The sequence below is a fragment of the Nerophis lumbriciformis genome, linkage group LG05 (genome assembly GCF_033978685.3).
Source record: "Nerophis lumbriciformis linkage group LG05, RoL_Nlum_v2.1, whole genome shotgun sequence".
Lineage (NCBI taxonomy): Eukaryota > Metazoa > Chordata > Actinopteri > Syngnathiformes > Syngnathidae > Nerophis > Nerophis lumbriciformis.
In genome coordinates, this window is record NC_084552.2 from 11,000,794 (window position 1) to 11,018,369 (window position 17,576).

At 37.9% G+C, this 17,576-nt stretch overlaps 1 protein-coding gene across 2 annotated transcripts; it reads left to right on the top strand.

The window, feature by feature from the left end:
- Positions 1–2,243: 2,243 nt before the first annotated feature.
- On the top strand, positions 2,244–17,490 carry fgfr1op2 (FGFR1 oncogene partner 2). Of its 2 annotated transcripts, XM_061961282.1 has the most exons (7): positions 2,244–2,534; positions 5,604–5,687; positions 6,396–6,532; positions 6,620–6,737; positions 6,827–6,969; positions 16,966–17,079; positions 17,144–17,490. In XM_061961282.1, exons 1-7 carry the CDS (start codon positions 2,510–2,512, stop codon positions 17,279–17,281), a joined length of 759 nt encoding a protein of 252 aa, XP_061817266.1. In that variant the 5' UTR covers positions 2,244–2,509; the 3' UTR covers positions 17,282–17,490. The 2 variants fall into 2 exon arrangements, with proteins under 2 accessions (XP_061817266.1, XP_061817267.1); XM_061961283.1 differs by lacking the exon at positions 5,604–5,687.
- The last annotated feature ends 86 nt before the right edge of the window (positions 17,491–17,576 follow it).

Here is a 17,576-nt window from a genome sequence, read left to right on the forward strand (position 1 = left end):
CTAAAGAGTATCTTATTCACCATTTGATTGGCAGCAGTTAACGGGTTATGTTTAAAAGCTCATACCAGCATTCTTCCCTGCTTGGCACTCAGCATCAAGGGTTGCAATTGGGGGTTAAATCACCAAAAATGATTCCCGGGCGCAGCGCCGCTGCTGCCCACTGCTCCCCTCACCTCCCAGGGGGTGATCAAGGGATGGGTCAAATGCAGAGGACACATTTTTTCAAAGTTCTTATTTATTTTTGTTTCAAAGAAAATATTTCATGTATTTTATTGGATATTTATTTTATTTTTGTTAATTTTAAGAAAATGTTAAACTACCTACCTCCTGCTATTATATAAGCTTGACCGATAATAAACGGACCCAGCCTGTTTCAAAAAAACATTTGTGGACCTTCAAGATTTGTACTTGAGGACCCCTGGTATATTCCATTAATAATTTTAAATTGTATTTCTTTAATTTTAGGAAGAATTGGGTAAGTAATAGATTTTGTTAGAGATGCTTTATAAAAAAAGCGGCATCGTTTTTTTAATTATCAGTATCGTTTTTTTTGTTTAGTTTTTTTTGTTTTTTTTATTAAATCAACATAAAAAACACAAGATACACTTACAATTAGTACACCAACCAAAAACCTCCCTCCCCCATTTACCCTCATTCACACAAAAGGGTTGTTTCTTTCTGTTATTAATATTCTGGTTCCTACATTATATATCAATATATATCAATACAGTCTGCAAGGGATACAGTCCGTAAGCACACATGATTGTGCGTGCTGCTGGTCCACTAATAGTACTAACCTTTAACACTTAATTGTACTCATTTTCATTAATTACTACTTTCTATGTAACTGTTTTTATATTGTTTTACTTTCTTATTTATTCAAGAAAATGTTTTTAATTCATTTATCTTATTTTATTTTATTAATTTTAAAAAAAAGGACCTTATCTTCACCATACCTGGTTGTCCAAATTAGGCATAATAATGTGATAATTCCACAACTGTATATATAGCGGTATCGGTTTATATCAGTATCGGTTGATGTCGATATCGGTAATTAAGAGTTGGACAATATCGGAATATCGGATATCGGTAAAAAGCCATTATCGGACATCCCTAGATCTTGTCCTTATTTTCCTTAGCTCAACTTTTTGTATTGTCTATGAACTGTGCCCGGAAAATTTTATGTCACTAAAACTGCCCTCATAAATTTGTTGGAACACTTTTCATCACAGAAATGAACATCTTCAATATTAAGGTTTCTCAGACAATATGAATATGAATATAAAACATCCTGACTTACAATAGATTTTAAGGATAGAGGTATCACTTTGGTGATCTTTTGAAACAGATTTTTTTTAACAACAACATCGATACTTTTCATACATTGTTTTTAGGGCTGTGATTCTTCGGGTGTCCCACAATTCGAATTAATATCGATTCTTGGGGTCACGATTCGATTCAAAATAAATTCAACACGATTCTCCATTCAAAAACAATTTTTTTCCCGATTCAAAAGGATTCTCTATTCATTCAATACATAGGATTTCAGCAGGATCTACCCCAGTCTGCTGACATGCAAGCAGAGTAGTAGATTTTTGTAAAAAGCTTTTATAATTGTAAAGGACAATGTTTTATCAACTGATTGCAATAATGTAAATTTGTTTTAACTATTAAATGAACCAAAAATATGACTTATTTTATCTTTGTGAAAATATTGGACACAGTGTGTTGTCAAGCTTATGAGATGCGATGCAAGTGTAAGCCACTGTGACACTATTGTTCTTTTTTTTTTTTTTTTTTTTTACAAATGTCTAATGATAATGTCAATGAGGGATTTTTAATCACTGCTGTGCTGAAATTGTAACTAATATTGATACTGTTGTTGATAATATTCATTTTTGTTTCACTACTTTTGGTTTGTTCTGTGTCGTGTTTGTGTCTCCTCTCAATTGCTCTGTTTATTGCAGTTCTGAGTGTTGCTGGGTCGGGTTTGGTTTTGGAATTGGATTGTATTATTATGACATTGCTGTGTATTGTTTTGTTGGATTGATTAATTATTATTATTATTTTTTTAAATAATTTAATTAAAAAAAAAAGTAGATTTTTTAAAAATGAGAATCGATTCTGAATCGCACCACGTGGGAATCACGATTCGAATTCGAATCGATTTTTTCCCACACCCCTAATTGTTTCATACGTAAACAAACTGCCACAATCAAATACTGCATTACGTCATCCCCTGTCGTCCTTGTTTGTAATCACGCGAGATTCTGCGAGATGTGGTCAGTTAGATATAACCTTATCTTTTATAGTCTTCCTTAATCGTTTAATACCTACTTTTTAAGGACGAGCAAAGTCTGAAAACCGTGCCACCCATATTTGATTGTGTTTTGAAGGCGACCGGTGGTAAAATAAGGAGCCGCCTTGAGTTACTCATTGATGTCTGCTAGCCTGCAGCTAATGTTAGCTTCCCAACATCAACAGGAAGTAACGAGCAAGCTAAATCCTAATGTCTTGCATTTTAAATTCTCCAGGTAATTCATCTTTTTTTTTGTCATTCCACCTCGAATATAACAGCAGTGTTATATTCCACCCGGCATAATGTGTCGTTTATAATCAAGGCTTGGTGAATTAGTGCGACAGTGTTAGCCTAGCTTCGTTTGTTTGCTAGCCTAGCATGTTAGCATGTGCTCTTCCGAGTAGAAACATTAATGTCACTTTAATGTTTATCTCTGTCGTTGACTTGACCTCAACAACCTAACATTGCATGTGGCGTTTATAAACACATGCATTCATAATGGTTGGATTAAAGCAGCTTTTGACAGCGTAATGAGAAGGGATAACAACATGCTAGGGATAGCAACATGCTAAGTGTGTTGTTATTTTACTACTGAATAAGCGAAACCTTTTTATAACTTGATATCAACGTGTCTGCTTTGAGATATCAAACTGGCAACATTAGTCCATGGCAGAGATACTTTGTTTTGACGGAAGGCTGTGGTGTCGTTTCGACCTTCAATACAATTACATTATGATACAGTCGTGGTCAAAAGTGTATATACACTTGTAAAGAACATAATGTCATGGCTGTCTTGAGTTTCCAATCATTTCTACAACTATTATGTTTTTGTGTGATAAAGTGACTGGAGCACATACTTGATGGTCACAAAAAAACATTCATGAAGTTTGCTTCTTTTATGAATTTATTATGGGTCTACTGAAAATGTGAGCAAATGTGCTGGGTCAAAAGTATACATACAGCAATGTTAATATTTGCTTACATGTCCCTTGGATAGGATAGGATAGGTCTTTATTGTCATTGCACAAACCCCGTTTCCATATGAGATGGGAAATTGTGTTAGATGTAAATATAAACGGAATACAATGATTTGCAAATAATTTTCAACCCATATTCAGTTGAATATGCTACAAAGACAACATATTCGATGTTCAAACTGATAAAAACATTTTTTTTTGCAAATAATCATTAACTTTAGAATTTGATGCCAGCAACACGTGACAAAGAAGTTGGGAAAGGTGGTAATAAATACTGATAAAGTTGAGGAATGCTCATCAAACACTTATTTGGAACATCCCACAGGTGAACGGGCTAATTGGGAACAGGTGGGTGCCATGATTGGGTATAAAAGTAGATTCCATGAAATGCTCAGTCATTCACAAACAAGGATGGGGCGAAGGTCACCACTTTGTCAACAAATGCGTGAGCAAATTGTTGAACAGTTTAAGAAAAACCTTTCTCAACCAGCTATTGCAAGGAATTTAGGGATTTCACCATCTATGGTCCGTAATATCATCAAAGGGTTCAGAGAATCTGGAGAAATCCCTGCACGTAAGCAGTTAAGCCCGTGATCTTCGATCCCTCAGGCTGTACTGCATCAACAAGCGACATCAGTGTGTAAAGGATATCACCACATGGGCTCAGGAACACTTCAGAAACCCACGGTCAGTAACTACAGTTGGTCGCTACATCTGTAAGTGCAAGTTAAAACTCTCCTATGCAAGGTGAAAACCGTTTATCAACTACACCCAGAAACGCCGTCGGCTTCGCTGGGCCTGAGCTCATCTAAGATGGACTGATGCAAAGTGGAAAAGTGTTCTGTGGTCTGACCAGTCCACATTTCAAATTGTTTTTGGAAACTGTGGACGTCGTGTCCTCCGGACCAAAGAGGAAAAGAACCATCTGGATTGTTATAGGCGCAAAGTGTAAAAGCCAGCATGTGTGATGGTATGGGGGTGTATTAGTGCCCAAGACATGGGTAACTTACACATCTGTGAAGGCACCATTAATGCTGAAAGGTACATACAGGTTTTGGAGCAACATATGTTGCCATCCAAGCTATGTTACCATGGACGCCCCTGCTTATTTGAGCAAGACAATGCCAAGCCACGTGTTACATCAACGTGGCTTCATAGTAAAAGAGTGCGGGTACTAGACTGGCCTGTAGTCCAGACCTGTCTCCCATTGAAAATGTGTGGCGCATTATGAAGCCTAAAATAGCACAACGGAGACCCCCGGACTGTTGAACAACTTAAGCTGTACATCAAGCAAGAATGGGAAAGAATTCCACCTGAGAAGCTTAAAAAATGTGTCTCCTCAGTTCCCAAACATTTACTGAGTGTTGTTAAAAGGAAAGGCCATGTAACACAGTGGTGAACATGCCCCTTCCAAACTACTTTGGCTCGTGTTGTAGCCATGAAATTCTAAGTTAATTATTATATGCAAAAAAAAGTTTATGAGTTTGAACATCAAATATCTTGTCTTTGTAGTGCATTCAATTGAATATGGGTTGAAAAGGATTTGCAAATCATTGTATTCCCTTTATATTTACATCTAACACAATTTCCCAACTCATATGGAAACGGGGTTTGTACAACAAAACTTTGTTTTCAGCACAAACTCGTTCAAGATTAGACAAACAAACAGTGTGTATACAGGGTTACAGTACAGGAACGCTGATGGGTCGCCACAAGGCGCCCGATAAAAGATGGGAAAAAGGTCAACGCTGGGGAAGGATGAGTTAAAAAAAATACAATCTAGACTGGGATCCTAAGGGGGCCCAGTCTGCAGTGGGAAAAAGCCTCCATAGCAAAGCATAAACATATTACAACGTACATCTCGAGATATCTAGCAACAGAGGGGAGGGAGTGGGGGGGTCATGGTGGCAGGCCGCAGCTCTCAGGCGCTGCCCATCCTTCCATCACCAATATGGGATTTGCGTCGAGGGAGTTGGATTTGGGGCTGGGGTATGTGTGTGTGGCGTATATTTTTGTGGATGCATGTGTGTGTGTAAGCCTGCCGTGTGTCTCTGTTCCGCGGCCTTGATGTTGTGCAGCCGATAAGTCCAAAGTCAACAACAACAGGTGTGTTGGCAAGTTTCACTGCAATAAGGTGCTTTTTGTAGCCATCCACAAGCTTCTGGTTGAGTTTTTGACCACTCCTCTTGACAAAATTGGTGCAGTTCAGCTACATTTGTTGGTTTTCTGATATGGACTTGTTTCTTCAGCATTGTCTACACACAAAAAAAAAAATTTATTCTAGCCTGATTTAGCCATTCCTTTACCACTTTTGATGTGTGTTTGAGGTCATTGTCCTGTTGGAACACCCAACTGCGCCCAAGACCCAACCTCCGGGCTGATGATTTTAGCTTGTCCTGAAGAATTTGGAGGTAATCCTCCTTTTTCATTGTCCCATTTACTCTCTGTAAAGCACCAGTTCCATTTCATCAAAAACTATCATTTGTTATCACAACACACACTGAGTGATCGCCACAAAATAATACAGTAAATATGTATATTTTACCTCTAAATATACCATATTGTGTAATGTAAGCTTATTTATTTGAAACATCTAATCCATGCTATTTATAATGTATTAAATGTAATAAAATACCAATTGACTAATTTAGAGTTACATTACCTTTTATACCTGCTGTTTCAAGTTTGATAAACACATTTTCAACACCGTTTTGTTATAAAATATATTATGAAATATTAAGTAATTTCACATTGTATCAATGGATTAAATGTTTACTGATGTGTCAGTAAAAAAAAATATTTGTTCTTATCCCTTTCACATTTGGCTAAGTTTCTCTTCAAAAATCAGGTGTTTCTCGTTTCTTCTTACGTGGCAATCTCACTGGACAGCCGTTTGAAAAGTCAATTACTGCCCTCATGTGGATTATACGTTGAATGCATGTAGCTGATCTGATACGTCAGGCGTTTTAGAAAAAACTGATAACACCGATGATGTAGAGGGCTCAAAAACATATGTAGCACTAATGATACATTTGGTGTTGCAGGTTTTAAAGACTGGTATGCAGTGTTTGTGGGAAAAGTAAAATGTTAGTTCCCAATGACGTGTGTAATTTCCACAGACATGAACTGCACTTTGGAGAAAGTCCTGGCCGATGCCAAATCGTTGGTGGAAAGGCTCCGTAACCATGACAACGCTGCAGAGCTGTTAATTGAGCAGACAACCTATCTCAACAAGCGGGTGGATGCAATGAAGCAGGTAGGGCGCTTTGGCCAACACATAAATTACTTGTATGTTAAAAGTATCATGGTTTTAGTGACTGTCTATGTATTTTTTTAATCTCAGTACCAGGTGGAGATCGACACACTAAACCAAGTTGCACGTCATCGTCCTCGATCCAGTCTGATCCTGGGCATCCAGCAGGAGAACCGTCAAATCCGAGACCTCCAGCTGGAAAATAAAGGTTGGCATGGACGGAACACGTGAACCTGTTTCATCTCGTTCTGTTTTCACGCTGCTGAAACAGATTATTAACGCTCACGTTTCATGCAGAGCTACGGACGTCGTTGGAGGAGCACCAGTCTGCGTTGGCGCTCATCATGACCAAATATCGGGAGCAGGTGTTCAGGCTGCTCATGGCCAGAAAGAAGGATGATCCTACCATTGTGAGCCAGCTGAAGGAGAAGCACACAACGGTGAGTGTCCAACTTTTCTGAACTAACTGTACCCGTTGTTGTGTGTTTGGGATCCCCATAAGGCCCCAGAATGTAAAATCAAACCACGGAGGAACGCGGAGATATTTATAAAATAATCTTGCTCCTAACGAGCCGTTTCTAATTTGAGACTTGACGTATTTTGCCAAAGTGATGTCAGCGGATATCTCCATATCAATGAATCAATCAATCAATGTTTATTTATATAGCCCTAAATCACAAGTGTCTCAAAGGGCTGCACAAGCCACAACAACTTCCTCGGTTCAGATCCCACATAAGGGCAAGGAAAAACTCACAACCCAGTGGGATGTCAATGTGAATGACTATGAGAAACCTTGGAGAGGACCGCAGATGTGGGTGAACCCCCAATGGATGCAATGGACGTCGGGTGGGTCTAGCATAATATTGTGAAAGTCCAGTCCATAGTGGATCTAGAGTCCAGTCCATAGTGGATCTAACATAATAGTGAGAGTCCAGTCCATAGTGGATTTAACATATTATTGTGAGAGTCCAGTTCATAGTGGATCTAACAGAATAGTGTGAGAGTCCAGTCCATAGTGGATCTAACATAATAGTGAGAGTCCAGTCCATAGTGGATCTAACATAATAGTGTGAGAGTCCAGTCCATAGTGGATCTAGCATAATATTGTGAAAGTCCAGTCCATAGTGGATCTAACATAATATTGTGACAGTCCAGTCCATAGTGGATCTAACATAATATTGTGGGAGTCCAGTCCATAGTGGATCTAACATAATAGTGTGAGAGTCCAGTCCATAGTGGATCTAACATAATAGTGAGAGTCCAGTCCATAGTGGATCTAACATAATAGCGTGAGAGTCCAGTCCATAGTGGATCTAACATAATAGTGTGAGAGTCCAGTCCATAGTGGATCTAACATAATAGCGAGAGTCCAGTCCATAGTGGATCTTACATAATAGTGTGAGAGTCCAGTCCATTGTGGATCTAACATAATATTGTGAGAGTCCAGTCCATAGTGGATCTAACATAATAGTGAGAGTCCAGTCCATAGTGGATCTAACATAATATTGTGAGAGTCCAGTCCATAGTGTATCTGACATAATAGTGTGAGTCCAGTCCATAGTGGATCTAACATACGGTAATAGTGTGAGAGTCCAGTCCATAGTGGATCTAACATAATAGTGTGAGAGTCCAGTCCATAGTGGATTTAACATAATAGTGTGAGAGTACAGTCCATAGTGGATCTAACATAATAGTGTGAGAGTCCAGTCCATAGTGGTTCTAACATAATATTGTGAGAGTCCAGTCCATAGTGGATCTAACATAATAGTGAGAGTCCAGTCCATAGTGGATCTAACATAATAGTGTGAGAGTCCAGTCCATAGTGGATCTAACATAATAGCGAGAGTCCAGTCCATAGTGGATCTTACATAATAGTGTGAGAGTCCAGTCCATTGTGGATCTAACATAATATTGTGAGAGTCCAGTCCATAGTGGATCTAACATAATAGTGAGAGTCCAGTCCATAGTGGATCTAACATAATATTGTGAGAGTCCAGTCCATAGTGGATCTTACATAATAGTGTGAGAGTCCAGTCCATAGTGGATCTAACATAATAGTGTGAGAGTCCAGTCCATAGTGGATCTAACATAATAGTGTGAGAGTCCAGTCCATAGTGGATCTAACATAATAGTGTGAGAGTCCAGTCCATAGTGGATCTAACATAATAGTGTGAGAGTCTAACATAATAGTGTGAGAGTCCAGTCCATAGTGGTTCTAACATAATATTGTGAGAGTCCAGTCCATAGTGGATCTAACATAATAGTGAGAGTCCAGTCCATAGTGGATCTAACATAATAGTGTGAGAGTCCAGTCCATAGTGGATCCAACATAATAGTGTGAGAGTCCAGTCCATAGTGGATCTAACATAATAGTGTGAGAGTCCAGTCCATAGTGGACCTAGCATAATATTGTGAGAGTCCAGTCCATTGTGGATCTAACATAATATTGTGACAGTCCAGTCCATAGTGGATCTAACATAATATTGTGAGAGTCCAGTCCATAGTGGATCTAACATAATAGTGTGAGAGTCCAGTCCATAGCGGATCTAACATAATAGTGTGAGAGTCCAGTCCATAGTGGATCTAACATAATATTGTGAGAGTCCAGTCCATAGTGGATCTAACATAATAGTGAGAGTCCAGTCCATAGTGGATCTAACATAATAGTGTGAGAGTCCAGTCCATTGTGGATCTAACATAATATTGTGAGAGTCCAGTCCATAGTGGTTCTAACATAATAGTGAGAGTCCAGTCCATAGTGGATCTAACATAATAGTGAGAGTCCAGTCCATAGTGGATCTAACATAATAGTGAGAGTCCAGTCCATAGTGGATCTAACATAATAGTGTGACAGTCCAGTCCATAGTAGATCTAAAATAATAGTGAGAGTCCAGTCCATAGTGGATCTAACATAATAGTGAGAGTCCAGTCCATAGTGGATCTAACATAATAGTGAGAGTCCAGTCCATAGTGGATCTAACATAATAGTGTGAGAGTCCAGTCCATAGTGGATCTAACATAATAGTGTGAGAGTCCAGTCCATAGTGGATCTAACATAATATTGTGAGTCCAGTCCATAGTGGATCTAACATAATAGTGTGAGAGTCCAGTCCATAGTGGATCTAACATAATAGTGAGAGTCCAGTCCATAGTGGGGCCAGCAGGAGACCATCCCGAGCGGAGACAGGTCAGCAGCGCAGAGATGTCCCCAACCGATGCACATGCAAGTGGTCCACCCCGGGTCCCGACTCTGGACAGCCAGCACTCCATCCATAGCCACCGTACCTGTGTCCCCCCTTACAGAAGGGAGAGGGGGGCATAGCGGAAAAGAAAAGAAACTCGTCTAAAAAGGGGGTCTATTTAAAGGCTAGAGCAGTGGTTCTTAACCATGTTGGAGGTACCGAACCCCACCAGTTTCATATGCGCATTCACCGAACCCGAACCGTAATCATAAAATGATGTTATTATATTAAAGAAATATTAATAAAGGTATATTTTACAAACTGAAAGTTACAGGAATGTACACATGATCCCATGTTTACATCTCATTGTGCAACTTGTGAATGTTTTAGTGGGCACTAAATGCGATATCTGAAAGGGGTACACATTATTTCCAAAGCAGGACCCACCTCCCAGACGTATAATACTAGTACACAGCTCATGAAAAACAATATGTTATAGTCATTGTAGTGGTCCAAAACACTCATATTAGAAAATAATCTCATGGAAATGACTGCTGTCATTTGATTATAATGATAAAACATTGAACTTGTTATTTAGTCAGGTTTGGGACAGGTGTGCTGCAGGTGTGACCACAGTGCATGTGCACGTTTGACGTCTCTCACATGTGCTCCACTGAATGCTCAAGGAGTTTTTGTGTTTACATGGAAAATTAGAGGGAACATTGTTTGGGGGTATCCATAATACGCAGACAGGGAGAAGTTTTTGTTTACACGATGAGTCGGGTTTGTCTTGACCTCCGCGGCGGAGGCTCTGCCGAACCCCTGAGGCCGACTCACCGAACCCCTATAGTTCGATCGAACCCAGGTTAAGAACCTCTGGGCTAGAGTATACAAATGAGTTTTAAGATGGGACTTAAATGCTTCTACTGAGGTAGCATCTCTAACTGTTACCGGGAGGGCATTCCATAGTACTGGAGCCCCAATAGAAAACGCTCTATAGCCCGCAGACTTTTTTTGGGCTCTGGGAATCACTAATAAGCCGGAGTTCTTTGAAGGCAGATTTCTTGCCGGGACATATGGTACAATACAATTGGCAAGATAGGATGGAGCTAGACCGTGTAGTATTTTATACGTAAGTAGTAAAACCTTAGAGTCACATCTTAAATGCACAGGAAGCCAGTGCAGGTGAGCCAGTATAGGCGTAATATGATAAAACTTTCTTGTTCTTGTCAAAAGTCTAGCAGCCGCATTTTGTACCCTCTACCATATATGGGAGAGGTTTATCCAGAGCGTTTTACGCTCGTCCAGTTGTAGTCCAAAGCTGTAGTCAATTTTATGTAGCTGTAGGAGTTTTATGCATTTTTCTGTCTAAAATATAAAAATTGCGAATCGAAATGCAATTTGAGAGAAAAATTGTATTTAGGTTTTTTCTCAAAATCGTGCAGCCCTAATAATTACTTCCTTATTTTTCTCTATCCTCTTGTTGTGGGACAGACTGGCTCGTACTTGCACGTGCATCCTCTGCTGTTGCCATTTCTAATAAAAGTTATTAGAGATCGGCCGATACCGATTATTAGTAGTAAAGGAGGCCGATAACCAATATTAATTTGCAATAAAAGTTATTGAAACATGAATATTTTATGTCAGTAAACATCTGGACTAGGCTTTAAGTTGTTTAACATTATTTTTTAGGAAATAGAATAGAATAGAATAGAAAGTACTTTATTGATTCCTTGGGGAAATTCAGCACCACAGTTCGCTCACAATAGACAAGAATAATAATAGATAATATAATATATTATACAGTATATATAATATATAAATAATATACATATATTCTACATTTAAGTGCAGTCAAGAAGGAACATATGCATTATACAGTCTGATGGCTGTCGGTATGTGTCGCATTTTGGGAGTCTGAGCCTTCCACTGAACGTGCTCATTCTCCCCGCAAGGTCCGAGTGTAGTGGGTGGGAGGTGTTGTCCATAATGGCTAGGAGTTTTGCTAGACGTCTCCTCTCTGACACCACCGCCAGAGAGTCTAGCTCCACTCCCACCACGTTACTGGCCTTCTCTACCAACTTGTCCAGGTGTGGGACCAGTATAGTATAGAATAGAATAGGAAGTACTTTATTGATCCCTGAGGGAAATTCAGCACCACAGTTCGCTCACAATAAACACTTAGGTATTTTTTTTTACATGTGAATAATATAAATACAGTCTATTAAACAGCATTATTCACATGTGAATAATATAAATACAGTCTATTATACAGCATTATTCACATGTGAATAATATAAATACATTATACATTTACAGTACATGTTAGGGATGTCCCGATCCAATATTTGGATCGGATCGGCAGCCGATATTTGCCAAAAAATGCGTATCGGCTAGGCATGGGAAAATGCCAATCCAGATCCAGTTTAAAAAAAAAACCTCCGGTCCGTGTTTTCCAACGCATCGATTTAAATAATACATTTCACTTTTCTGCTGCTCCCTAATTTCCGTTCCGCATTTTCCAGCACACCTTCAACACATCCACAGGTCTGTGGATTCTCACGCAGTTGCTTTTAGCTGCTGGCATTACACGACAGGCTCTTCTCACTCTTTTCTGGGTCTCCCTCTCACAGACAGCAAGCGCACCTTCTTACACACGTCACATACTGTCACGTCATACGTCACACACGTATACGTCCTCTCCCAGCAGAGAGGTAGCAGCATGGCTAATGTTAGCTGTGATGCTAGCGCAGCCGTGTGACCAACGCTCCCTCTAAGGTGCGCGCCTGTGCAATTGCGCACTGCTCAAGGGTCCTCTGCGCAAAGCAATTATATGCCACGCACAAAATCAAATAAAAAAATAAACGCATAACAATTTTCGACACACGGACACGACAGAGAAAACAGTTTTCGTCATCATTGTTCAAATATTGTAACGTCTGTCGAGACGCTTATCTCCATTCGGTGCCACACGTCCACACCATCAAAATGCCGAGGCAAAAATTTCCAGATCAACACCGTATGAAAAAATTAGTGATTTTTTAGTTGTGATTTCCTTCTCTGCATGAAAGTTTAAAAGTAGCATACCGGTATATTAATGCAGTATGAAGAAGAATGTTTTAATGTAGACATGCAAGCCTTGAAAGAAAATTTAGAAAATCAAGACTACATTTCTTGCAAATGGGTGCATTTCTACCCTATATTTTAACTTTAGATTTATTCTCATATCAAACTCTTTTGGCTGTCTTTTTGACACTTACATCCGGCGCCCCCCTCCACACCCTGGATTATAAATACCGGTAATGTAAATAATTCAATGTGATTATCTTGTGTGATGACTGTATTATGATGATAGTATATATCTGATAGTATATATCTGTATCATGAATCAATTTAAGTGGACCCCGACTTAAACAAGTTGAAAAACTTATTGGGGTGTTACAATTTAGTGGTCAATTGTACGGAATATGTACTTCACTGTGCAACCTACTAATAAAAGTCTCAATCAATCAATCAAAACACATAGAATCATCATACTGCTGTGATTATATGCATCAAGTGTTCATTCAAGGCTAAGGCAAAATATCGAGATATATATCGTGTATCGCAATGTGGCCTTAAAATATCGCAATATTAAAAAAAGGCCATATCGCCCAGCCCTAGTTCAATGATGCCATTTCTGTTTGTCATGTATAATTTTGTCTATTTTGTGTTTATCCTTGAATAAACAGGTCAGTTTCTTCTTACCAACCATTGTTGGTAAGAAGAAAACTCCCCTAATTCAGCTGGCTAGTTGTTATCAAGAGTACTAAAACCCTTTTCAACATGATTCTGACAACTAAGTAGGCTAAATAACTTTAAACTTTAATACATGCTCGGATAGGCCAGTATCGGTCAGTATCGGTATCAGTCGGTATCGGATCGGAAGTGCAAAAACAATATCGGTATCGGATCGGAAGTGCAAAAACATGGATCGGGACATCCCTAGTACATGTACAGTCAAAAGGAACATATGCATTATACAGTCTGAAGGCAGTCTGTATGAAGGACTTCCTGTGTCGTTCCGTGTTGCATTTTGGGAGTAGTGACATAATGTTTGATGCCGTGTTTAATTTATCATCAAAAAACATCAAAACACCTTTATTCATCATGGATTATCGGGCCTGTTTGCAGGCATGGATGATCAGGGCTCTCCAGTCTTCTCTGTCGTCCGCTCTATGCATGAGTTATATATTATTGATATTTCCCATAAAATTTGATATATGTTGTTCGTTGTCGACCTTTTTTTCCTACTAGTTTTCCTGTTAACATTGAGTTGAGTTGAGTTGAGTTTGAGTTTATTTCGAACATGCAAGTATACAACATGATACATCACAATCTCCAGTTTCTCTTTTCAACATGTTCGAAAAGGAGTAGGAAGAAGCAGAGCTTATTTAATCCTACCCCTTTTCTTTTACATAACAGTTGCTAAAACTTTTGTTCACTTCCTGTTCTCAATTTATTCACAATATACTCCATAAGTAATCACAATAAAATAAGTAAATAAATAATAATTGGTGAAGTAAGTTACATTTCATATGTTGAAATAAGTAAGATTATTTTGTGAGTGAAAGAATGAAAGAATGGATGAGTTAAATAAATTCAGAATGTTTATCATGGTTCTTCTTCTTTGTACTTTGTAAACACTTTAAGTTTGAAGAGTTTCTTGAAGTGGATCATATTAGTACATTGTTTGATTGCTTTGCTTAATCCATTCCATAATTTAATTCCACATACTGATATACTGAAGGTCTTAAGTGTTGTACGTGCATACAAATGTTTTAAATTACATTTCTCCCTAAGATTATATTTCTCCTCTTTTTTTGAGAAGAATTGTTGTATATTCTTGGGTAGCAGGTTATAGTTTGCTTTGTGTATAATTTTAGCTGTTTGCAAATTCACTATGTCGTAGAATTTCAGAATCTTTGATTCAATAAATAAAGGATTTGTGTGTTCTCTATATCCAACATTATGTATTATTCTAACTGATCTTTTTTGTAACACCGTTAATGAATGAAGTGTGCTTTTGTAATTATTTCCCCATATTTCTGCACAATAACTCAGATATGGTAACACTAGTGAGCAGTAGAGAATATGAAGTGATTTTTTGTCTAGAACATGTTTTGCTTTATTCATTATTGACGTGTTTCTTGCTACTTTATGTTGTATATTTTTTACGTGAGATTTCCAGTTCAATTTATCATCAATCATTATACCTAGAAATTTGGTTTTATTTACTCTTTCAATTTCTATTCCGTCTATTTGTATTAGTTTTTCTAAGCTGTCTTTTCTAATTATATGTCCGAGGAATTTCAGCTGCCTATTTCAAATTGTTGCAATGAGAGATCTTCTTGTCTTTGCCCTCGCCAATACCTCTTCATTACTTCTCTTTTCAGTCCATGATATGCGGAACATTTTTTTCTGAAAAATCTAATTTCAGTTGCCTCTAATTTTCTCATTTGTTGATTATTTTAAAGTCCAGCATTCACAGCCGTAAAGTAGGACAGACCTTAGAGGACTGTGAGTTTGGTGTCGATTGAGATGTTTCTATTTTTAAATATAAGACCCAATCAATCGATCAAAGTTTATTCATGTAGCCCTTAATCACAAGTGTCTCAAAGGGCTGCACAAGCCACAACGACATCCTCGGGTCAGATCCCACATCAGGGCAAGAAAAAAACTCAACCCAGTGGGTACTTTTTCGTTTAAAAAACAAATTATATTATGTTTATAAACTCAGAAAATATGTCCCTGGACACATGTGGACTTAAATTATAACCATTGTATGATCCTGTAACTACTTGGTATCATCCAAAACTAATGTAAAGTATCAACCAACAGAAGAATAAGTGATTATTACATTTGAACAGAAGTGTAGATAGAACATGTTACAACAGAAAATAAGCAGATATTAACAGTAAATGAACAAGTAGATTAATAATTCATTTTCTACCACTTGTCCTTAATAATGTTGACAAAATAATAGATACTGTAAATGACACAATATGTTACTGCATATGTCAGCAGACTAATTAGGAGCCTTTGTTTGTTTACTTACTACTAAAAGACAAGTTGTCTAGTATGTTCACTAATTTATTTAAGGACTAAATAATGTATTTACCATATTTTTCGGAGTATAAGTCGCTCCAGAGTATAAGTCGCACCGGCCGAAAATGCATACTAAAGAAGGAAAAAAACACATAAGTCGCAATGGAGTATAAGTCGCATTTTTTGGGGAAATGTATTTGATAAAAGCCAACACCAAGAATAGACATTTGAAAGGCAATTTAAAATAAATAAAGAATAGTGACCAACAGGCTGAATAAGTGTACGTTATATGAGGCATAAATAACCAACTGGTATGTTAACGTAACATATTATGGTAAGAGTCATTCAAATAACTATAACATATAGAACATGCTATACGTTTACCAAACAATCTGTCACTCCTAATCGCTAAATCCCATGAAATCTTATATGTCTAGTCTCTTACGTGAATGAGCTAAATAATATTATTTGATATTTTACAGTAATGTGTTAATAATTTCACACATAAGTCGCTCCTGAGTATAAGTCGCACCCCCGGCCAAACTATGGAAAAAACTGCGACTTATAGTCCGAAAAATACGGTATATTATTCACATGTGAATAATGCTGTATAATAGACTGTATTTATATTATTCATATGTGAATAATGCTGTATTATAGATTGTATTTATATTATTCACATGTAAAAAATACCTACGTTTTTATTGTCTATTGTGAGCGAACTGTGGTGCTGAATTTCCCCCAGGGATTGATTTATTGATTGAGACTTTTATTAGTAGATTGCACAGTACAGTACATATTCCGTACAATTGACCACTAAATGGTAACACCCGAATAAGTTTTTCAACTTGTTTAAGTCGGGGTCAACGTTAATCAATTCATGGATCAATAAAGTACTTTCTATTGTTTCTATTCTATTCTAAATTACAATAATAAACATATGTTTAATGTCTCCTAAGATTTTTTGTTAAAATAAAGCCAATAATGCAATTGAGAAAAGTATCGAAATACATTTTGGTACCGGTTCGGTATCGGTACACCCCTAATTACATGTTATGTAGACCACAAGGAAGTGTTTTAAATGTAGAAAAAAATCATAATATGACCTCTTTTTTGTCATGTTTTGGACGATAATTGGACCTGAAATCCTCCTTTTGTTTGTTCCAGGAAATGCAAGCGCACATAGACAAGATCAACGAGATGGCTTCTGTGATGAGGAAAGCCATAGAGGTGGACGAGGGGCGGACATGTGAAGACGAAGAGAGGATTCAGCAGCTAGAGGTGAAAGCAAACCACCACAAACACTAATGGCTGATATTAACACATCAATTGTTATGTGTTGAAGCTGGAGAACAAAGGACTGAGAGAGCTGCTTGGCATCAGTCGTGAAGCATTCCTCATCCTCAAAAGCGAAGACTCGTCAGAAAGCACGTCGCTGTCGCCGCCACTGACCAACACTGATGTCAGCTTACAGCAGAGTTAAAAGTGGAGGTGACCGACCCACCCTTCCACGACTTGACTGCCGGTGCATTTACTGTATCACCTTCCTGCATTTGAACTATCACTTTCTTTATTTTTGGTACTTCTTAGAGGTTTGTGTCTTTAAACACAGCCTGTGGCACTTACGAAAACTTGAACGTGTGATTGTGCTTAAGGAAAGTGTGCGATAGAATAAATCCTATAAATATGAAATGTTTTATTTTATGCTCTTAAATACAAATTTTCCCCCCAAAAAACTTACAATGTGAGACAAATAATAAGCACAAATGTTGTACAAT